Genomic DNA, 23,016 nt, shown 5'->3' with positions numbered 1-23,016 from the left:
GGCCTGGGGTCCTCAGTTCCTTGCCGGCCATCGGCCTGAGGCTGCCTCAGCTCCTGGTCGGCTGGGGTTCTCTGTAGCTTAGCTTACAGCACAGCGGCTTGCTTCATCGAACCCAGCGAGGAGAGTCTACAGAGAGCATCTGCTAGCAAGATGGAAGTTAGAACCCTGCATAGTCAATTAAAGTGGAATCACTGTTGCTGTATGTCATTGGTTAGAAGCAAGTCACAGGCCCCACCCACACTCGAGACAAGTGGATGGCGGGGATATGAACTCTAGGAGGGCAAGCATCACTGGGGCCATCGTGGAATCTGTCCGTCAAAGACGGGATCTTTTGTGTAAAGTTTTGGTTTCATCAGAGCTATTCTTTCTTTTGGGTTGTAGTAGATATTTTAACTCGATTGAGGGATTCTTGTGCAATATAGCCATGTTCCTCCCAAAGAAGGAGAGGACTTCACCTGTGGAAGGTGCAGCCAACTCTAGCGCCTTTTGTCTTGGGCCGGTTGTGTGTTTACCAAATGCATGTGATCAGCGGCTGCAGGAATTGATGTCTTTTTTCTGATGACAGACCAGAATCAACTAATTGCTGACTCACGCAGAATTTCATAAGGAGAAAAGTGGAGGTGAAGGAAACCAGGTGTTGGAGATGTCAGGGTCGTCATTCCGGGGCTCCACCACCTGGTAGAGGGCCTGGAAGGCACTGTCTCCCTTCTGCCTAAGCTGTAGTTGCAGACAGTGGGGCTTGAACTAATGAACTCACTGCCTATCTGTGAGGTCAAGGACAGAGGGGGGAATGTAGATCAGAACAGAGATAAATAAAAAGCACAGGTGACAAAATGAAGGAGGGTCCACGTGTCCTGAGGAAGAAGGACCAGGCCCCCTCAAGTTGGGGTGACAGAATTGAAGGTAAGTGTATGGAGACATGTGCACTGAAATGGAGATGCAGGAAACTGCTCTGAGGGGTCACACCATGATCATGACCATCGTAATTTACTGATCAGCTAGAAATAATTTCTGCTAGTGGCCGAGACCCAGAGCCACTGAGCGGGACAGAGTCATGTAGAGGCACAAGTGGACATGAGAAATAAAGAGGAACAAGGGAGGCACAGTGCACAGCTAAGACAGGACACCATTGATTCTCAGCATCCTCCTTGCAAATTGTCAAATACTTTGCCGTATGTGAGTTGAAATAAGAACTGGAGGCGTGCCTACTTTTTTCACTAGGGGCGAATGCTGTTCTACTTTGGTCTCCCCAGATTTAAGTTTCTTGAGCCTAAACCTGTCTAGTTGTGGGTAAGGAAAGTGCCCCGTTACACGTAGTTGCCTAACGTAGACTGAAGAATAAGGAATTTTAGTAGCTGGCGTTGGTTTATTCAGGATGATTAGAATTAGAGGTACTGAAAGTTAGTTTTGACTTGACTTTTTCCATCGGCCTCCATATTTTTGTACAAGCATCCATCAACTCATAGGTAACAAAGTTTTGACAAGTTGGTGATAAATTGCTGGTCGGGCGGGCATTGGTGGTGAAACCAGACCTTGGCATCTTGGTTGTGGTTAACCTGGTTTCCTTGGTGGAGCAGTCCTCTTCTGGCCATGTTGCTATGGTGATTGCCTTTTTTCTTCCCTAATAAGTTGAAGTTTATAAAGTGCTGTCACGTATATTGTTCAGTATATTCTTCCAACCACCTTTTGAAGTCAGTATTCTTATCCCCATCGTACAGATGCAAAGACCGAGGCTTGTGAAGGTTGATGCTTAGACCAGGGCCTGTCACTAATAAGTGGAGGACTTGGAAGGCAGGCCCTAGACGTCCATGTTTCTCCTGTGAGGTCCCTTTGCCTCCACCCTCACCTCTAACACAACTGCCTTGGGGGCACCAAGGCCCAGTCCAACCAGACGTCTCACTGTGCCGTCATTAGAGACCAGGTTGAGGCAGGAAGGGATGAGTGTCAAGGACCAAACACCTCTCATTGGTGTGTTCCAGCCTCCCTTCCTCCTTTTAAGTCATAGGGAAGGAAAGAAAACTAAAGAGTAAATTTTAAAAAAAAGAGAAAGAGAGAAGATAGAAGAGATGCAAGTAGAGACACTGGAAAATTGGAAGGTGCTTCCAGCAGCCACCATGGTGTCAGCTCCTGAGTTAGAAGCTGGACGAGGCAGCATACACCAAACCACCTCCTTCTCTCCCGAGGGCCCAGGTGGATGATGCCCCCTCTGGCAACTGCATCATTTAAGAACATTTTTGTACCGTGAAGCGTAAAGACAAGAACCTTACTGAATACAGCTTTTGCTCTTTGATTCTATCTCGTTTTCTGATTTGCCAGGCCCGTTTCTGCTTACTGTGCCGGCTTTACATCTTTGCTGTGGACATCTGACTATAAAAGTCAACATTGATTGCAGCCAGCATTATGCCAGACAGTTAACATCCATTATCTCATTTATTATCTACACCAATCAGAGAGGGCGGGTGACTGTCCCCAATCACAGAAAAGGACATTGAGACACCAGATTGATTTGCCCAGAGTCTTCCAATCAGGACAGAACCATCCCCGGGGCCCATGCCATTAGCTACTGTTACCTGCGAGACTAAGGTTTTCCCAAGAGGAACACAGTTTCCTACCCTTTCAGTGTTGGTTTGTTTTTAATTTGGTGTTGAGAATTTCCAAACCACGTTGGGTTTTTTTTTTTTTTTTTTTTTTTTTAGTCGGTGCTCTTCAAGGTGAAGGAATTTGAAGCAGATAAAAAGCGGGAGTCAGGTTAATCTCCCAGTGTCTTTACATTGTGTTGCAAGAACTTTACGCCTGGGAAGACATGCTAAGACTCAGGTGTTCTCGATTTAGTAACTGTTGTTTTTTTTAGTGTTTAACGTCCTACTGCTCCTTCTTAAATCAAATAAATAATCATAATCATTGCCGACATCTCTACTGTGGAATCTTAGCTCCAAATCAGTTCACACCACATAGTTTGACAGAGAACGGCACTGCTTCTGTTTTTCAGTAGGGCTCTGAGCTTTGTTTCCTTATGTACTTACAAGCAGATTTTACGCAGATTTCAGTGCATATAGAGTCCAACAAGTAATGCATATTAGTTGGATGGTGGGAAAGTATCTGATTCAGAAATAGAGTTTGTTTATGTAAGTTAAGATTTTCTCAGTTACTGGAAGTTTTTTTTGCTTTTTATTGAAGTCTCAGAAAACATTGCCACTTGATTCTTTCAGATTATGCCAAAGCTGAGATTTTTGTCTAGGTATAGCATTTCCCCCACCTCTTCCTGAAGACAACAGCTATTATATAAGATATGATTCTTTTTTTGTTTTTGGCGGCACTGGGCAGCTTGCAGGATCTCAATTCCCTGACCAGGGATCGAACCTGGGCCACAGTAGTGAAAGCCCGGAATCCTAACCACTAGGCCACCAGGGAACTCCTTAAAATATAATTTTATATTTTAAAATTTATTTCGTGCTTCTGTAGATTTCTTGGAGAGGATGTGACTTTCTGATATTAGAAAGAAACAAGTTTAGGCTCTGAGACACATAAGCCATTGTTAATCAGCAAAACTAAATATTCTTCCCCTGTTTCTAGGACCTTATATGTTTTTATAGCTCGATATAGTCTGATGTTCTCTCCTGCTTTAATGCTCCTGTAAAAACTTGTTTGAAGTGCTTGGAAATTACCAAGTTTATGTGTTTTCTCCCTGCCGGTTTGCCAAACAATACTGTTTTCACTGAGTCTTCCTTATCTAAATTCTATTACCCATTTTTCTGACCTTCAGAGACCTGAGGTAGCAGTTCTCAAAGTGTGATCCAGGGATCCCTTGAAGTTCCCAGAAACCTCTGGGGGGCCTGTGAAGTCAGTTTTTTATAAAACACAAAAGTATAATTTGCATCTTTCATTTCATTGTCTTACAAGTGCACTGTGCAGTCTTCCAGAGACTATATGGAATGTGAGCTTATATATTCTTTTTTTTTTAATTTCTAATTTAGTTTCTAATATGATAAATGCGGATAAATCTAATCCACGTAGGCAGAGCTCTTTGGGAGTACTGAATAATTCTTAAGAGCATAACAAAGTCCCAGAACAAAATATTTGAGAACTGCTGCTTTAAAGGTGTCTTCTGGGCAGAAAGGATGTTGATTTTAGTGACTACACAGTATGAAAGTTCAGTGGATAAGAGCTGTGCAGCAGACGCATATTTTGCTCCAAAAAGGAGTTGGCCAGCTTCAGTCTTCATTTCTGAATGTTCTCTATGAACAGAGAAGATGTATCCTGTTGCTTTCATTAGTTAATCTCATTGCTTGATATTATTGATTCTTACTGAACCAGTAACAAAAGAAAGAACAATCTGATGTTGAGAAAGGCTGTTTAAAATGTATCAAGGTCATCCTCATAGTAAAAAATAATCTTTTCAAATGACTGCAGTATACATTTGGTATGGCTTTGGCCTTCCTACCAGCATTTAGAAATGTATATTTATTTCATGTAACACCATTTAGCAATCACATAGGTTTCCTCTTCCCATGAATTGCAGTGTAGAAATGCTCCGAATAACTAAAATTGGCTTAGGGAAACAAAAGAAAAATACAGTTTCACTCCTGGCTTGTACTTAAATGCCAGGCTGTAGAAATATCATCTCTTCAGAGCTGACAGTGACTTTTTTCCGTGTCTGCAGCCTTCACCTCACCTTATTGGGTAAATGATTGTGCTAAAAACCTAGGAATTCATTCAACACCTATTCAGGCCATTATTAACCAAGGGTTAAGCCTTGGGTGGAACCTGGGACTTGGAGATTTCGGGTCCTTTGGCTTTGAGATCCACAGAAATACTAAAAGTATGAGTTCTCTATTAAATGTCAAGGACTTAAATTCTCTCAATTTAGAATATTAAGCTATTTTAGCTGCATTACTGCATCTTTGTAGATTCCATAAATCATAACTGAGTGGCACATAGTAAATACTCAGCTAAGGACTGCTGGGTCTGTAAACACAAAGCCCGTCTCCTCCCAAAGTGAATCAGTAATCAATCAGCGGTTCTTGTCACAGAACGTTAGAAACCTCAGCACAACTACTAACATCCATCAGAGCCGACACTCAAAATGAAAACCCATTTTCCACCTTGGTCTTCTCCCCTACCAGTAGTCTGGGGGCATGCAGGAATTGTGATGATCTAATTTTAAAGGCAGTTTTTAATTTTAAAGTACTTAAATAAACAACAAGGTCCTAATGTACAGCACAGGGAACTATATTCAATATCCTGTGATAAACCATAATGGAAAAGAATATAAAAAAAGAATGTATATGTATGTATAACTGAGTCACTTTGCTGTACAACAGAGATTGGCACATTATAAATCAACTATACTTCAATTAAAAAAAATTCTAAAAGTACTTAGTGGTAATTTAGGACAGAAAAGATAGAATAGCACTATTTATATACAAGTTATTTGTCACTTAAAATTTATCCAATATTTCTTCAAGAAAAAAAAATATCGAGTTAACTGGGAAAATGCAGTTGTATTTGTATTAAGTTTTTTCTTTGTACAAACAAGCAAATGTAGTGACCTTTCTCACTTCTGTTGTCAAGTATCCTGGTGTCTGTACACTTCCTATAGTTGCTGTCTGGAGCTCTTTTAAGGATAAGACTTGAACAAATCCAAATGGGGACTTGTCCTGACCTTGAGGGTTTGTTATTCCCATGGCCTAATGTAAAAATTTTGATGTTCTGGAATGATGGATTCAGATGCCTATTCTGATCACCTTTTAATCAAAAGATGGCATAAGAGACCAGGGCCACTACTTGGCAACCAGCCATTCATTCTTGGCAATTAAAATGCTTCCCTTCCCATACTGACCGATATGATTTTTACTTTTCTTTCATTTTTATTGCTCACGAGAACAGAAGAGCTACATCTTTTCCACGGGCTATTGGACAAAAAGTTTCTCAGCCATTTTCAACTGTGTTTTCAAAATGTCAGACGTGGCAGTCTTAAAAGCGTGATCCTCCGGAACACATGCTGAGATTGTTCTGCCCTATCGTGTAGGCTGTTAAAGTTCTTGGCATGGGGATATAGATGAACTTGTAGTGTTCCCGTTGGTTTTGTCTGGGTCATGGACAATACTGACCAAAGACCTGGTACACAGAGATAGGATAGAACATGTCGTGTAGCTTGATGTTCTAAACTAGTGGTTCTCAAGCTTTATGTGTATACGAATCACCAGGGGATCTTGTGAAACTGCACGTCCTGACTTGGTAGGTCTGCGGTGGGCCCAAGATTCTGCAGTTCTGACAAGCTCCCATGGGATGCTAATATTGCTGGTCTGGGGATCATGCTTTGACGCCAAGTTTGTTTACTCCTCTTATTTAAACCTCCCAACTTTTTTTGTTTTAATAAATTTATTTTATTTTATTTTATTTTTTTGGCTGTGTTGGGTCTTCATTGCTGCAAGTGGGCTTTCTCTAGTGGCGGCGAGCAAGGGCTACTCTTCGTTGCTGTGCGCGGGCTTCTCATTGTGGTGGCTTCTCTTGTTGCGGAGCACAGGCTGTAGGCACGTGGACTTCAGTAGTTGCGGCGCACAGGCTCAGTAGTTGTGTCTCACGGGCTCTAGAGCGCAGGCTCAGTAGTTGTGGCGTACGGGCTTAGTTGCTCTGCAGCATGTGGGATATTCCTGGACCAGGGCTCGAACCCGTGTCCCCTGCATTGGCAGGCGGATTCTTAACCACTGTGCCACCAGGGAAGCCCGTCCCAACTGGTTTTGTTTTCACTCCAACAGGTTACAAAAACTTCAGGCTTGAGGCCAATGGAACCAAGAGATATCAAAGCTGTTCAAGAACTAACCAACAGTTACCTGAAGCAGTTTCATCTAGCCCCGGTGATGGATGAAGAGGAAGTAGCCCACTGGTTCCTCCCCCAGGAGCACATCATTGACACTTTTGTAGTGGAGGTAAAGAGAAGGTGATAAGATAGTACAGAGAAGTATGAGAACACTGTGCAACTGAGTCCATTTTCCAGAAGGATCATAGAGTGTCCATTCCCTTCCTGCCCACATGACCCAGTGCTTCTGAACCAGCTTCCTGCTCACCCTTTCAGAACCAGCTGTTCTTACAGCTTCCATTCCTGGCAGAAGAGCACACTTTTACTACTTAATCATGGGGAATCAGGGTTCTGATCTGCTCTGTTGTTGTCTGTGTGACTAATTGCTTTTCTTAGTTTTGAAAAGGCCAGTTTGGATGATCTCATCTGAGAAGGATGTGTCCCAAAGTTTAATATTGTTTTGCTTTTGCAAAACTGGTTGGAACTGAACTGCCTTTGTTCAAGATGGCATAATTCAACCACTTCACTCAACCCTTGTCTTCTTGATTTGTAAAAGGTTTTTTTTGGTTTTTTGTTTGTTTGTTTTTTGGCCATGCTGTGCAGCTTGCAGGATCTTAGTTCCCCAACCAGGGATAGAACCTGGGTCCCTGGAAGTGAGAGCACCAGGTCTTAAACACTGGACCACCAGGGAATTCCCTGTCAAAGTTTTATATAGCCTGAATACTGATACTTTGTATTGTGGTCCATTTCTGGGTTCTCTATTCTGTTCCATTGATCTCTGTGTCTGTTTCCTCACCAATACCACATTGTCTTAATTACTGTAATTGTATAGTAAGCCTTGATACCAGGTAGAGTGATTCCTCCCACTTTATTCTTCTTTGTCAAGATTATTTTAGCTAATCTAGTTCCTTTGCCTTTGCATATAAATTTTAGAATAAGCTTGTCGTTATCTACAAAAGACCTTGCTGGGATTTTGATAAGAATTACATTAACTCTGTAGATTAATTTAGGTAGAATTAACAAGTCTTCCAATCCATGAACATGGTATGTCTCCATTTATTTAGGTCTTCTAAAATTTATTTTGTCAGCATTCTGTAATTTTCAGCATCCAGATCCTGTATATATTTTTTAAAGTGTTTACCTAAATACTTCATTTCCTTGGAGTGATTATAAATGGTATTATGTTTTTAATTTTGGTTTCCACATGTTTATTTTTAGCATGTAGAAATGTAATTGGTTTTTCTTTGTTGCTCTTGTATCCTGCAGGCTTGCTGAAATCACTTATTAGTTCCAGGAATTTACTTGGAGATTTCTTGGGATTTCCACATAGACAATTGTGTCATCTACAAATAGGGTCAGTTTTATTTCTTCCCTTCCCATGTGTATGCCTTTTCTTCCTTTCTCTTGCCTTATTGCAGGGGCTAGATATTCCAGTACTTTATTGAATAAGAGTGGTAAAGGTCAACATCCTTGCCTTGTTCCTGTTATTAGGGGAAAAGCATTCAGTCTTACCCCATGAATCTTATTCCATGATGTTAGCTGTAGGTTTTTCATGGAAGCGCCTTACTGATTTGAGAAAATTCCCAACTTGTTGAGAGTTCTTATTATAAATGGGTGTTGGATTTTGTCCAGTGCCTTTTCTGCTTCAATTCATACAATCATGATTTTTCTTCTTCATTTATTGATTTTCATTTATTGATTTTCAAATGTTTGACCACCCTTGCATACCTAGAAAAATTATCCACTTGGTTATGGTATATAATTTTTATACATTGTTGGATTTGGGTTGCTGATATTTTGTTGAGTATTTGCTGAGTTCATGAGAGATATTGGTCTGCAGTTTCTTTTTTTGTACTGTCTTTGTTTGGTTTTGGTATCAAGATACTACTGGCCTCATAAGATGAGTTGGGAAGTATGACCTCCTCTTCTGTTTTCTAGAAGAAATTATATAGAATTGGTGTTAATTCCTTAAATGTTTGCTAGAATTCTCCAGTTGAAACCATCTGACCTTAGAGAATTCTTTTGTGTTGAAATAATGAATTCACTTTCTTTTATGATTATAGGACTGTTCATCTTGTTTGAGTTTTAATACAGTTTAGAAGAATTGGTCTGCTTCTTCTAAATTGTCAAATTTGTAAGAATAAAGTTGTTCATAGTATTCCCTTTTAATGGCTACAGAATCTGTAGTCATAGCCCTTATTTAATTCTGGTAGTTCTGTCAGTTAATGAGAGGGGTGTGGAAGTCCCCAACTATAACTCTGGATTTGTCTTTTTCCCCTTCAGTTCTGTCAGTTTTTCTTGATGTCTCTGGAGGGTCTTGTTTGGTACTTATACATGTTGGACCTGCATGAGTTTCTAGTGGATTGATCATTTTATCATCATGTAATACCCCTCTTTGTCTTCAGTAGTTCTCTTTGCTCTGAAGTCTACTTCCTTGTATATTAATACAGGCAGACCTCGTTTTATTGCATGTCGCTTTATTGTACTAAGCAGATACTGCATTTTTTACAAATTGAAAGTTTGTGATAACCCTGCGTCCAGCAAGTCTGTTGGTGCCATTTTTTCCAACAGCGTTTGCTCACTTTGTTTCTCTGTGTCACATTTTGGTAATTCTTGCAATATTTCAAACTTTTTCATTATGGTTAGATTTGTTATGGTGATCTTTGATGTTACTACTTCTAGTCGCTGAAAGTTCAGATGACGGTTAGCATTTTTTAGCAATAAAGTGTTTTTAAATTAAGGTATGTACATTGTTTTCTAGGCATAATGCTATTGCATACTTAACAGACTACAGTATAGTGTGAACAAAAGTTTCATATAAACTGGGGAAACAAAAAAATTCATGTGACTCGCTTTATTGCAATATTCGCTTTATTGAGGGGTCTGGAACCAAACCCACAGCATCTCTGAGGTATATGTGTATAGCCACTTCTACTTTTTTAAAATTCATGTTTGCATGGTATATCTGTTTCAGTCCCTTTACTTTCAACCCATCTATGTCATTGAATTTGAAGTGAATTTCTTGTAAACAGTATATATTTGGGCCATATTTCCTTATCCACTCTGCCAGAATCTTTTGATTGGTGTTTTTTGGCATTTACATTTGATGATTATTGATATGTTAGACCTTAAGTCTTCTATATTATAATACATGTTTTCTGTTTGTTTCTTCTGGTTTCTGTCCCTCTGTTTCTGTTTCCTTGCCTTCCTGTTCCTTGAACATTTTTGGATGTCTTGATTTATTTATAGTGCATTTGAGTATATCTGTGTAGGTCTCATGATGGTTGCTCTGGGTATTACAGTATACAGATGTGACTTATCACAGTCTTCTGGTATCCATGTTGTACCACTTCAAGTGACTTTACTTCTCTTTACTTTTTCATCATTTTTTTCACATCTTTATTAGAGTAAAATTGCTTTACAATGTTGTGTTAGTTTCTGCTGTACAGTCTCATTGTTTAAATATCACTGTCTTGAGTATCAGATGGTGTCATAATTTTTGTTTCAATCATCGTGTCATTTATAAAACTCATGAGAAGAAGCATAGCTCAAAGTATGTACCCAGATTTCTGTTCCTTCTTCCTTCCTTCCTTTCTGATGCTCCATGATGCTTTCTTTTATGATTTCCTTTCTATTTGAAGGATGTACTTCATCCAGTCTTAAAGGTATGTCTGCTAGCAGCAAATTCTTTTAGTTTTCATTTGTCTGAGAATGTCCTTATTTCCCCTTCTTTCCTGAAGAAAGTTTTGCCAGATACAGAATTCATGGTGGACGGTTCTTTTCTTTCAGCTCTTGTGCCACTTGCTTCTGGCCTCTGTGGTTTCAGGTGAGCAGTCTGCTGTCATTTGAATTAGTATTTCCCCATAGGTAATGTGTTGTTTCTCTGTGGCTACTTTCAAGATCTCTCTCTGTCTTTAGTTTTTGGAAATTTCATTATGATGTGTCTTGGTGTGGATTTCTTTGGGTTTATCCTGTTAGAGTTCACATGGCTTCTTGAATCTACTATGTCCGTTTTGCCAGATTTGGGAAGTTTTCAGCCATTGTCTCTTTCAGCCCCACATTTTCTTCTTTCCCTCTGGGACTCCAATGATATGAATGGTGAAACTTTTGTTACTGCCCCACAGATCCCTGAGGCTTAATTCTTTTTTTTTTTTTCATTCTGTTTTCTCTCTTGTTTCAGATTGGGTAAATTCAAGTTCAGTGATTCTATCCTCTGTCATCTCCACTCTACTGTTGAGCCCATCCAGTGATTTTTTTTTTCCTCTAATTTCTGCTGTGGTGTTTTTCAAGTTGAAAATCCTTAATAAAGCTGAAAATTTAGGTCTTTAAGTCATCTCTCACTTTTGCTTAACATCTTTAATTTCATAATGTTTGAAAAAAAGGTTTAATGAATCAGAAGCACTCAAAAACCAGATAATACATCCTCTGGAATTTTCTGCTAAAACAAATATTAGCAATGGCATATGTGGTCTAGCCTCCGCAGCTGTATACTTCAAATATATCATGGTTTGAATTATATGCAGACTTGCATAGGTCACTGCAGGTAATAGAAACAATGCAAACAATATTGGCTAATTTCTTGTATTGAAAGTGTACCAGTGATGACAAAACAAACACCATCTTTTGCATCCCTTTTGATTTTTGATAGCTTCAGATTTTCTCAGTTATTCACACACATATATTTTGGTGCAGTACCAGTGCCTTTTTACAAGCTTCTAAAAAACTAGCTTCCAAATCCTATCCAACTTCACTTTAAGCTGATACAATTCCTGCCTTGTGCCAAGAAGATTATTATACAGTATCCTTTAGTTGGAAAAGGTAGCCTTCTAATCCTTGGTGCTCTTATTCCTGCAAAAACAATGAATTTACTTTTATCACTGTCCCATAAGTCTAGAGAGACTCATTATGGGACTTTTATCACTGTCCCATAAGTCTAGAGGAACCAGAGAGCGTTCCTTTTAGAACATTCTGCTTCGTAAGAACTTGATGCCAGTTGCTGACGAGCACTTAGGCTGAGGCACAGCTCCACGCTCTTCCTTGGCCTCTGCCCAGCATATGGTAAGGGGCTCCACATCAGACCTGGAGAGCGGAGCATGAGCTGTTGCTTTTCATTCTAACGGAAAGCTGTGGTGCAAGTCAGAGATCAAGACGTGAGCTGAGATGCCTGGATGAAACTTGTTCAAGGAGATGTTTACCTGACATTGCCTTTGTTCTTTAGAACTCCAGTGGTAAACTAACTGACTTCCTGAGCTTCTACACGCTCCCCTCCACAGTCATGCATCACCCCGCCCACAAGAGCCTCAAAGCCGCCTACTCCTTCTACAATATCCACACAGAGACGCCGCTGCTGGACCTCATGAGCGACGCGCTCATCATCGCCAAGCTGGTATGCAGCTCACTCCTTGTCATCCCGTGTGTGTCTCCAAATACGTATATTGGAATATATAAAACATCTTGTATTTTCTTCCACACGGTGGGGGGATTTGTTTGAGATACTTCTTACTGTTGACAGTCAAAGGAAGAATTTTGATAAGAGGTTTTTTTTTAAAATTTAATGGCTATTTTCATCATTAATTCTGTTGTAACTTAACCAAAAAGACATTTTGTACAAATTAGAAACTTGTAACCCTTATATAAAGATACACGAAATTCATAATATAAGGAATATAAGAAAACTAACGTGATCCCATGATACAGGCATACCTTGGAGATATTGTGGGTTTGGTTCCAGATGGTTCCAGATCACTGCAGTAAAGCAAGCGTCGCAATAAAGCGAGAGCCACACGAGTGTTTTGGCTCCCAGTGCATATAAAAGTTATCTTTACACTATAGTGTAGTCTGTTAAGTGTGCACTAGCATATTTAAACAATGTACAGACCTTAATTTAAAATACTTTATTGCTAAAAAAAAATGCTAACCATCATCTGAGCCTTCAGCGAGTTGTAGTCGTATCAGAGATCACAGATCACCATAACAAATGTAATAATGAAAAAGTTTGAAATATTACAAGAATTACCAAAGTGGAACACAGAGACACGAAGTGAGCAAATGCTATTGGAAAAATGACTCTGATAGACTTGCTCGATGCAAGGTTGCCATAGACCTTCAATTTGTAAAAAACCCAGAATCTGTGAAACTCAATAAAACAAGGTCTGTCTGTATGGGGAAAATATGAGTGTATTGCAGTGAATAATTGGCAACAGTAGGTTTTCTGATTCAAATAAATAGTCTGTGAATTTTAAAATTAAAGAAATTTAATTTTAACTATTGGAGTTATTATTATTAAAAGGATTTGAAATGAAAAGAATTAAATTCAAAATGTTCCTTACAATATTTGCATTATTTTTCTATTTCCTCAGTGTGGTAGTAAGGATAATTGTTAAATTCTTGCTACAAATAAACATTTTTCTTTAAAAAGAAATTGAAATCAGCTGATGGGGACATTTTGATGTAATTGCTGAGTGAGAAGATAAATATTGTTCACGAGAAATTGGGAGCAACCCTTCAAAAGTGTCTTCCTTGTAGTCTTCTAGTATTTGATCATTGGAAACATTTTTTTTAATCTATTATAAGTGGATCCCCAAATCAGCATTCTTCTTTGCTTCTTTGATCTTGTAGCTCATTTTCAACTACCTCCCCAAAAAGGCCAGTAATAAGTTATTTAAGGTAAAACCCCTGAGAAATAGAAATGTAGGTGCTTCATCTATATCACATTTTGCATAGTATTATCTAAGCTTTTTTTTAAATTCTGTTTTTACTATTGAAATGTTACTAAATTTATTTCCCATTATCAGCCCAAGACAGATACACGATTTAAAGTCTTTACAGCTTTGATTTCTTGGCGTAGGTTCAGGTAAGTCAGAACGTAGAAAGGCCAGTAACTAACAGTTCTGGTGATAGAGCCATCTAGGCAGCTGTTTGCTTCAAAAACAGGGACAAGGGCTTCCCTGGTGGTGCAGTGGTTGAGAGTCCGCCTGCCGATGCGGGGGACACGGGTTTGTGCCCGGGTCCGGGAAGATCCCACATGCCGCGGAGCGGCTGGGCCCGTGAGCCATGGCTGCTGAGCCTGCGCGTCCGGAGCCTGTGCTCCGCAATGGGAGAGGCCACAACACTGAGAGGCCCACACACCGCAAAAAAAAAAAAAAAAAAGAGTAGCCCCCACTTGACCCAACTAGAGCAAAGCCTGCACACAGCAATGAAGACCCAACGCAGCCAAAAATAAAATAAATAAATAAAATAAATTTAAAAAAAAAACAGGGACAAAATATTTCCTGAAATTTTAATAGATTCTTTTTTGTCAGCCATCAGACTGCACTTTTCGATTCAGCATTTCTGGATAATCTTGCTAACTCCATCAGATTCACTGCTTGCTAGTTTAATAAGACAGTTTTGAACTGAATTCCTAACCCATACTATATATTGCAGACATTAAACCTTATAAATGCATTATCATTTCAAGCTATTAGTAGGGGAATGAAATGTTATACTGAAATACATAATATACAAAACACTCTAATCCTTTGAAACTTTAAAATTAAATTTTTTTACATTGACAGAAAGGATTTGATGTATTCAATGCACTAGATTTGATGGAAAATAAGACATTCTTGGAAAAACTCAAGTTTGGCATAGGCGATGGCAATTTACAGTATTACTTGTACAACTGGAGGTGTCCAGGGACAGAGTCCGAAAAGGTAAGTGAAGTTGATAAACCTTTGTAAACTTGATAAATTTACCTAGAAAATCCCATATTTGCTTCTCTTCGGATTGTTGAGAGGTTTTTTCTTTAGTAGCTTTTTAAAAATATAGCTCTATTGTACTACATTATAATTTTTCTTGCTCACTTGTTTTTGCTATTCCGTTTCTTCCCTCCCTTTAGGTTGGACTCGTATTACAGTAGATGGATATTTCTATTTCTAGAACTCTGATGTCATCATTTGTTAATATCCTAGTTAATGATTCCTGGAACTGCCATTCCAAAGAATAAAAGCACAACCTAAGTGACATCGAAGTGTCAGTAACAGAAAAGATGGAAAAACATCGATTGGTGACATTAGAACACATTTCTAGCTAGAATGTTAACATTCAATTAGAACACATTTCTAGCTAGAATGTTAACATTCATCCTTTTTTTCGCTGTTGACCCATTTGTAGGAGGGATGGAGGGAGGATACAAAGAGCACATTCCTCTAATTTTCAACCTTCTGACTGTCTCTCAATGAAGAGAAGGTATTTGTCCCTCTCTAGAAAAATGGACGGCTTTTCTATGGATTGAACAGAAATCACAGAATCGTGTAGGAAAATCTTTGCCATTGTGTGGAGATAAACTGCTGCCTTTCTGTTTATTAAGTGAGGGTCTGTGGGTCCATGTAGCAGAATGAGGGAGCCATTTGGAAAGGGTTTACTTATGTCACTGCACATGATCTCATCGGGGACACCTATGGAGCCAGCATTTCTGTAACGCAGTGATGAGCGGTAGGTGTTAAAGTGAAGAGTGAGATAAAAATGTACTGGTTGACTATTTCTCTAGAAGCAAAGTTGCCAAATCAATAAACACACAAATGGGTACTTTGATCTTCAGCAGGTTCGTGGCTTGGTTCCAAAGCAAGGTTTGGGGCAAACATTGTGTTCTCTGAAGAGCACACAACCCTGACAAACTAGACTGTTCTGCTCCTGCAGAGACTCTCTTCTCAACAACAGCCAGGATACGTGAGGAAAAGAAAAATCAAAGCCCTCAAGTCAGAAGACATGCCCAGTGGCATTCATGAGTGCCATCAGGACACTGATAATTTGAATGTTTTTTATTACTTATGCAGAATTGCACATATTTCTTTATCCTGACTCTAATTTATCATGAAAGCTGTCGTGCTCTAGGAAGATGTCTTAATTGTAAATAAGTCTTGTGGTTTTGTTACTGATGGTGTTTTTATCTAGGATTTGAAAATCCAAGTTTCTCGGTGTACATAGATAATGTATATATCACCAATAGCCCAAGGGGAAAAAGATGCTGGACAAGGCCACCTAAAACGGCCTCGACTCAAATACCACAAAGTAGATACTTCTTCCTGCCTTTATGTACCAGTGCCTAGGCCGTTCAGTCCAGAAAAATCTAATTACCTTCGACAACAGGATGCCCTTCCTTCATGTTACAAGTAGTCAATGGACACAATCGTACCTTATAAAACCAGGCAGGAGCTAGCACACTGTGGCCCATGAGCTAAACTCAGCACAGCGCCTGTTTTTGTACAGCCCACGAGCTAAGGATGGTGTTTACATTTTTGAATGGTTGAGGAGGAAAAAAAAAAAAGTTTTGTGACATAAAAATTACAGGAAATTCAGATTTCAGCATCCATAAATAAAGTTTTATGGGAACAAGGCCTCATTCATTCATGTGTTGCCTGTACGTGGCAGGCAGGGTTGAGTTGTTCCGACAGAGACTGTGGACCCAAAGGCCTAAACCTGGCCCTTTAGGGAAAAAGTTCTATTGCCTCTGATTTCCTCTGAAAATCAGAAAACCTCTTTCTGCAGCTTCGCGTCATCCTGAAGGCCACCCCACAGCTGTGGCACCCTGGGACCTCCACTAGGGGGCATGCGTGGGCTCCGAAGTCGTCCTTAATTTAGGACACCACAGTTTTCCTTCTTGAAGACGCGAGGGAAGACTTCTCCTATAGGATGATTCAAACCCAATTGCGTTACCTTTTTTTTCCTAATGTGAGGAGGATGCCTGCAGAAGCAAAAGTGAACCAATTCACTGAAACACCAGAATTAAGTAAACAAGATTTTTAACATAATCCAGAGTCGAGGCTCCAGTTGGGAATTATGTTCTACTCATTTTTATGGCAATCTTAACATGAAGTAGGTTTTCGAATAATTGCAGGATTGTCCCTCAGAAATTGTGTCACGGGCTCACCCCATGACAAAACTGTGGCATTGTTCCTTTCTTCACTTACATAATTGCAGTTAATAGAGTTCATGTTCTTTTACTCAGTAATTTTTAAATACAGTAATTTATAAATTATTAGCACATTTGCCGCTTTATAATGCCTCTTTATAATTTACGCATGTTACCAATGAGCATTTTAAAGTAGAAAATCAGTACAGCTGCTTGTGTTTATAAAGTAGCCGTTAGAACTAAATTTCAGTGCAATACACAGTGTCTTACAGATTCAAAAAACCCACACCACCCCGTGTCCTTTGTCAGTAATGGAAATGCTCTGGTCCATGACGTACCCTTGCCCACACACCCCACCATTTTTTGGTCAAGATGGCATTCAGTAAATTTAAACGGAGGTGGCATAATCCACAGATCAACCAGAATTTAGGCTGAAAATAAACCTTGGCAAGCCAGTACCTTTCCCGTAAATTACAGAAAGCACCTTTTCCAAACACATGCTGTAAACAGCGGATGCTTTAACATAGAGCACCGATCCTGTTCCATATACTAACACGAGCGACCCCGCTCATGGCAGACCCACCTCTGAGCATCCAAGCTCCTCCACTTATTTTTTTATTCTCTTCCTGCTTTATTTCACCTAATTACCATCATACTTTGGATACATGCTAAAGTCCCAAGGAGGTAAGTTAACCGTGTAAAGGAGTGAATTCTTACCTAGTCAGAATACCTTATCTGGCAATTTTGATAGATGTTTAGCCTTTCTCCCAAGCCCACGCTTAGGCCTGCCTACAAAGAAAGGCAAACTGACAGTAAAAAATAATAATGTATTGTTTCTGAGGACAGTGTATTGCTTGGCATTTACCATCTTTCCTTTACAACTGATGGTGCACCTGCCATCCAGCTTCATCTCCCCCGCCAACTAGAACCGTGTCTGTGTGGCCTATTTGCCAAGTTCGGACAGAAAGATGTCCAGTGTTGCAGGATGCAGATGTCCTTGCTCACAAGCATCGTGCCAGCCTTTTAAAAAGGGAATTTATACAAGCATGGACATTAGTTTCAATAAACTTTGTTTTGATACTCATACTGCTGAACATTCTCTGCACTTAGTGTCCCTAAGCTTCAGCCTATCTGTGTTCTCCAGTCAAGAGAATCTTACACATTTGAAAGGAATGATACTAAACAGTGTCCCAAGAATATATGTAAAAGTCATTTTATTCGCGGCTTCTCTACGAGGTGGCGTTTTACAACTGTATGAAGTGACAGGTTTATACAAGGTTACTTTGAAGCTGTTTTTTTACTTTTGGGTGGCTTCCTTATCTTATTGGGGTTTGGAATCAGTTTCTTTATTTTCAGGGGTTGTAACACTGCAGCCTGCTGACCCTCAGCAAGCTTTCTCTTGGATTTAGGGAGGTCTTCGAAGGAAGTGTCCAAAATCTCTTTGTCTTGGCTTTCCAAAGACTCCATCTCCGGGTTCTCCCTGGGGTCTTCAAGTGTGTCTCGGAGCCACGGCACGTCCAGACGGGGGACCCTGGGGATGATGGCCCTCACTTCCTCTGCAAAGGCAGCGGTGTTTCTTTTGAACCCCAAGGCCAGGACGCACGTCAAGCCCATGGCGGGTGCGAGCCTCTCGCTGAGCCGGGGCACCTGGCAGGCAGGGACACCTCTGCTGGCGCTCAGCGGCACCAGGTGCGCGGTGACGATGGCCGGCTTGGCCGACTTGCACGCCAAGACCAAGAGCAGCTCGTTCCTCTCCAAGGCTCTGGTGACCTCGTTGATCCCGATGGCAAGCTGCTTTCTGACGTCGGCAGGGGTCCACCCTGATGCCTGGGGCTCACCTTCTGGCTTTTCCTCCTTCAGACCCTCACCAGTGTCCACATCCATGCTGCACGTGTCTCCGCTTTGTGTTTTCAAAGCGGGCTGCTTTCTCTTTCTCTTCCTGTCCTCAGTCTTCTGAAGCCCGAGAGATTTAATCCTGTCCTCCAGGGTCTGTAGTATGAAATGCATATCCTCCCTGTCCAGGGCACCCCAGCGGATGGTATACGGGTTATTCAATGATGTCTTCACAGGTAAAGGTCTGGTCTTCCGCACAGAGCCCCTCCCTGGTGCCTGGGGGGCCGCAGCCATTCTGAAGACCCTTCACAGAGGAGCAAAACGACAAAGGAAAACACGTGTTAACTAGACATGCACGCCTTAAGGATATCTTGGCTGTGCCCTTTCTGATTTTGGAAAGGCTAAAGCAAGCCTACTTATATACGACATATATACACGTACATATATATATGTGACCATACATCTAACTTCTCTTTTAAGTTTTCCCCATTTTTTCCTGTGATTTGGTCTTCATTCATATACATGCAATTTATGAATGTTTTGCGTTACTGTGATCATACTGAAATCTATTTCCTTTAAAATGTTCCATGTTGCTACTTGTTCATAATTATTTATCCTCTTCAGGACCTCTGGTATTAGTCTGATAGATTTGTTACCATTTTCTGTATTGCCCTCTACTTAGGCTTCCATCCATCCATTCAGCAAATATTCACTGAGCACCTCCAACTCTTGAGTCACGGGTACCGGGTTTCAGCCTTGAACAAGTTCCCACCACCACCTCTGTGAGTCCCCGAGTCCGCCTGCCTCAGCACAGTCTCTAAGGGCCCTGGAAGCCTCTGCCATTCATAATTAACCAGCTGTGGTTGTTTTTAAGAACTGGGACCATAATGTATGCACATGACTAAAAATCCAAATGATACTTTCATTCTGTGCCCTTTGGTAAGTCTCCTTCCCTCCCTGGACCCTAAGTTTCTTGTCTGTCTTTCCTAAAACACGATACACAGATTCCCCCTTCCCCTGATAAGTCCAAGCTGGCCGTTCCTCTGGCTGACAATGTGATGAAATCTAGGGAAATATCGTAATGAAATTTAAAGATATTAATCCATTAAGGCAAAATAGTAACAGGGATCCTTGCTGGGGAAATGTTATTAACCACTGTTCAGAGGAGCATGTCCTGTTTGTCCTGCCCAGAGGCAACTGCATATTCCTCTTTCTTCCCTCAGTTTTCTTCCTGGGCTCAGCCGGGAACCACAGGGACCCAAGGTGCAGAAATGAAGGAAGTTAAACAAGCCAGCTCTGGAGAAGTCTGGTTTTGGAACTGTTCCTGTTTTCAGGTAACCAGATTTTCTCATTCCAGGTCATTCATCCCATGCACACCTGCTCCCCGCTCCCCCAAGCACCCCTCGCAGGATGAAAAAAAATGAAATCTCCTCCAATCAAACACCCTCCTAAGAGCCCGGCTGCTGCTGCTGAGAAGCGGGTGTCCCGTGGAGTGTGTCATAAGGCACGTTCTCCAAGAATTATTTGGTTCTCACCCGATTCCTGCGTGATGGCCCTGTGTGTGGAGGAGGAAACAGACTCAGGTTAAGTACCATGCCAGAGTCACAGCTGGTTTCCCAAATCCAAATTTTATGCTCTTTCAATCCTGGCTGCACCTAAAAAATAATCTGTGACTTTACAAAAGACAGAGATGGTTGGTCCGTACCCCAGGTCTGCTGAATTGGAATCCTGGGGAATACAGCAGGGCACCTGTACTTGTCAAAAGGCTGCCCAGCTTAATCTGATACAGAACCGGAATTGGGCACCATTGGTGTAGGACAGGGGGCCTTTCCACAGTGGAAAGGCCTGAGACAGGGTCTCCTGACCTCCACCGGCCTCAGACGTTCCTCCTACATCACCTTCTCACGGAAAACCAAAACTCAGCTCCCTGGGGTGTGAGCTCAGACCTCGTTCATGTCAGCGTTGCCCACTGCTAGAGACTCGGCGTCTGCCCCCTAAGCTGCTTCCTTCCGGTGCAGCCCACCCCCATCCCCATCATCCCCGTGCAAAGCAGGAGGCAGCTCATCCAAATCCAAGGAAGTGACTGGCAGAGGCTGGCACCAGGTTGAAGATGGTCAGGAAAAGGGAAATAAACGACCAAGGAGCAAACATGAGGCTCTATCGGAGCTCTGCCAGACCACAAACTGCAGTTCATGTGCCTCAGCATTCAAACAGGGAGTAAGTACTTACAGTCACGTGCTGCTCTGGGCATCAGCTCCTCCTGTCTTCAGAATCTAGGCGAGGAAGACAAGAGCCAAGTGGTTCAGATAAGTAGAGTCTCATGGGATATAATCCAAAACCGAAGTGGAACAAGTAACAGCTTTGGAGGAGAAAATGGGGAAGGCCTTGCTGAGGTGCCTTTGGAGGCCGCTGCTGCCCATGAGGTCAAGTGCACACTCACTGGAGTGACATCCAAGGGCCCCCATGTCACCATCAGCCTACCTCCTTACACCCCACCATGGAACCACATACTGTTTAATGAGGTCACCAGTTCCTCCCCTCCATGGCTTTACGCACATTCCCTCTGCCTGGGGAACTATTCCCACCCTCAGCCCTACCACCACCTTTCTTACTTGAACAAGTATTTGTGGATTATCCACAATGCACCAAGCCAGAAAGATGATGAATTAAAGCAAAAACAGCCACTGAGCTCATTGGGCTTAGAATCTATGTGGGAGACTTACCCACAAGTAAAATATAAGATGTGATGCACATTAAGGTCAGGGACCTACAGGATCCTGAGCAGAGGCCTGACTCAGTTGAGGGGGTCAGGAAGGGCCTCCCGGAGGAAGTGACCTTTTAACCCACATGTGACACCAAAGGGAGTACCTATTCGGAAGAGCATCCCAGGGAACTGCATTAAAGGAAATGATGTCAGTGTTGCCGGGGCAGAGATGCTAGAGAGAGCGGAGAGAGCGGGAAAGGCGAGGAAGGACCAGACGGTGAATACACTTGCAAACCCTACAGTGGGAAGCGGTTGTAACGTTCAAAGCAGAGGAGTGGCGTGGCTGGAAAGGCGGCACAGAAAGATCTTTGGGGATTCGGCCCAGGAGGAGTCCTTTGCCACGACCGGAAGCAGCAAAGAGGCTCCAGAGTAGTCCTGGTAAGTGACGGTGGCCTTAGCTAGAGTCGCCGCAGAGGGGATGGACGGAAATGCATGCTACTTGAAACAGTTAAGAGGTGCAATCCGCCCGACTCAGTGATGAACTCGGGGTAAAGCAGAAGAAGGACTCAGGGAGGACTCCGAGTTTCTGGATCTGGTAGCCGACCCCCGAGTTACTCTCTTCCTATGGCCTGCCGCCTCTCTATCGAGTGCCTACTTACTTCACTACTTAACACACGCGACTGGAGTCATTTTCTGGTCCCCCTCCACTTCTAGACCGCGGAGTACAGAAGGGCCAGGGTGGGGCTTTACCTAGTTCTCGTACCCGACAGACGCTCAACTCCAGGCAGAGAGCGGAGCGTGAGCCGAGCCCGGGACGCAGGAAAACACGCCGGTACGGGCGGGGGCGGCCCCAGGGACGGGGAGCCTGGGAGACCTTGCGCGCACCCGGCCCAGTCCCAGGCTCGATCCCCACCAGCGGCCCCTCCGGATCTCAGACCCCAGCGCAGACCCCCACTCACGGTCGTCCCTGCGCCGGTTCCACATGGGCCGCGCTGCGCGTACGCAGAGCCCACGCCTTCCCGGGCCCCGCCTTCCGACGCGGTGGGGCGGGGGAAGGGGAGGAGGAACGGCTCAGAGAACACGTTTCATTCTTCTGCATCGGGCCATTTCCAAACAGGAAAGTCGGCCCAGTGCGTCGCGACAGAGCGACGGAAGGTTTCTCTAAAAACCCTGAGTTTAGGAGCGGGTCGGAGGCTCTGAAATAAGGCCCTCCGGCGGCAGTGCGCAGGCGCATTGTGTGTCTCGCGAGACTTCAGGTTGCCTGGTAACCGGCCACCTGCTCTCCCGGTTGCCCTGTCTGGGGAGCATTGTACCGCGGTTAGACTCCGGAAGCTAACGGTGCCGCCTGACGCCGCTCTCTTCTAACCCAATTTCTACCTTTCAGTGCCTGGCAGTCTGAGCCCCTCACTTTTCTGCTTTTGGCTTGCCTAAGGGACGCAAAATTCTGACCCAGTTCCCCCATCACCGAGCCTCTGCCTAATCCCCGGCACCGTGGAAATCAAGATAAATGGGGAATGGGGAGGTGGATTGAGGAAACCACGTGTTTACAGGCACCAATGTAGGAGATCTTGAGCCCCGGAAAGAGGAGAATAAAGGTTATCTTGAGTTGCGACAGCGGTTCAGAAAACTCCACCAGATGTCTGCTGTGGCTACTCCAGCCAATGGAGACTTTAATGGTTACGAATGGAGTCGCTGGGAAGTCATGGGCAATTGTAAGTCAGCTGAAGAACACTTTCAAGGTCAGGGGTCTGAACCTGTTGATTTACCTTTGTCGAGAACCAAGACCGA

The 23,016-nt window shown here is 42.4% G+C and overlaps 2 protein-coding genes across 5 annotated transcripts in view; one reads left to right on the top strand and one right to left on the bottom strand.

The window, feature by feature from the left end:
- The window catches only part of NMT2 (N-myristoyltransferase 2), a 54,604-nt gene extending 39,723 nt beyond the window's left edge, over positions 1-14,881 (top strand). The window contains exons 9-12 of one of the 2 annotated variants that reach the window (XM_060162434.1): positions 6,759-6,929; positions 12,018-12,185; positions 14,356-14,493; positions 14,679-14,881. In XM_060162434.1, coding sequence (XP_060018417.1) covers positions 6,759-6,929; positions 12,018-12,185; positions 14,356-14,493; positions 14,679-14,699 — 498 coding nt within the window. In that variant the 3' untranslated portion in view covers positions 14,700-14,881. Of the gene's footprint in view, positions 1-6,758; positions 6,930-12,017; positions 12,186-14,355; positions 14,494-14,678 lie in introns of those variants that run through there. The other variant, XM_060162445.1, reaches the window with a different exon arrangement.
- A 2,995-nt stretch (positions 14,882-17,876) lies between these two features.
- Positions 17,877-22,438, bottom strand: RPP38 (ribonuclease P/MRP subunit p38). Of its 3 annotated transcripts, none has more exons than XM_060162455.1 (3): positions 22,188-22,438; positions 20,754-20,797; positions 17,877-18,828 (listed from the first exon to the last, which is right to left on the bottom strand). In XM_060162455.1, exon 3 carries the CDS (start codon positions 18,816-18,818, stop codon positions 17,970-17,972), a length of 849 nt encoding a protein of 282 aa, XP_060018438.1. In that variant the 5' UTR covers positions 18,819-18,828; positions 20,754-20,797; positions 22,188-22,438; the 3' UTR covers positions 17,877-17,969. The 3 variants fall into 3 exon arrangements, with proteins under 3 accessions (XP_060018438.1, XP_060018446.1, XP_060018455.1); XM_060162463.1 differs by lacking the exon at positions 22,188-22,438 and adding an exon at positions 21,979-22,178; XM_060162472.1 differs by lacking the exon at positions 22,188-22,438 and adding an exon at positions 21,992-22,178.
- Positions 22,439-23,016: the final 578 nt, after the last annotated feature.

Source organism: Lagenorhynchus albirostris, chromosome 1, assembly GCF_949774975.1.
Source record: "Lagenorhynchus albirostris chromosome 1, mLagAlb1.1, whole genome shotgun sequence".
In the NCBI taxonomy this organism is placed as follows: domain Eukaryota; kingdom Metazoa; phylum Chordata; class Mammalia; order Artiodactyla; family Delphinidae; genus Lagenorhynchus; species Lagenorhynchus albirostris.
The sequence above is the reverse complement of the archived record's forward strand: the minus strand, read 5'-3'. Positions and strand labels throughout refer to the sequence as shown.

Excerpts from the sequence above, each read along its gene's own strand:
- RPP38 (XM_060162455.1), bottom strand. The coding sequence starts at position 18,818 with ATGGCTGCGGCCCCCCAGGCACCAGGGAGGGGCTCTGTGCGGAAGACC.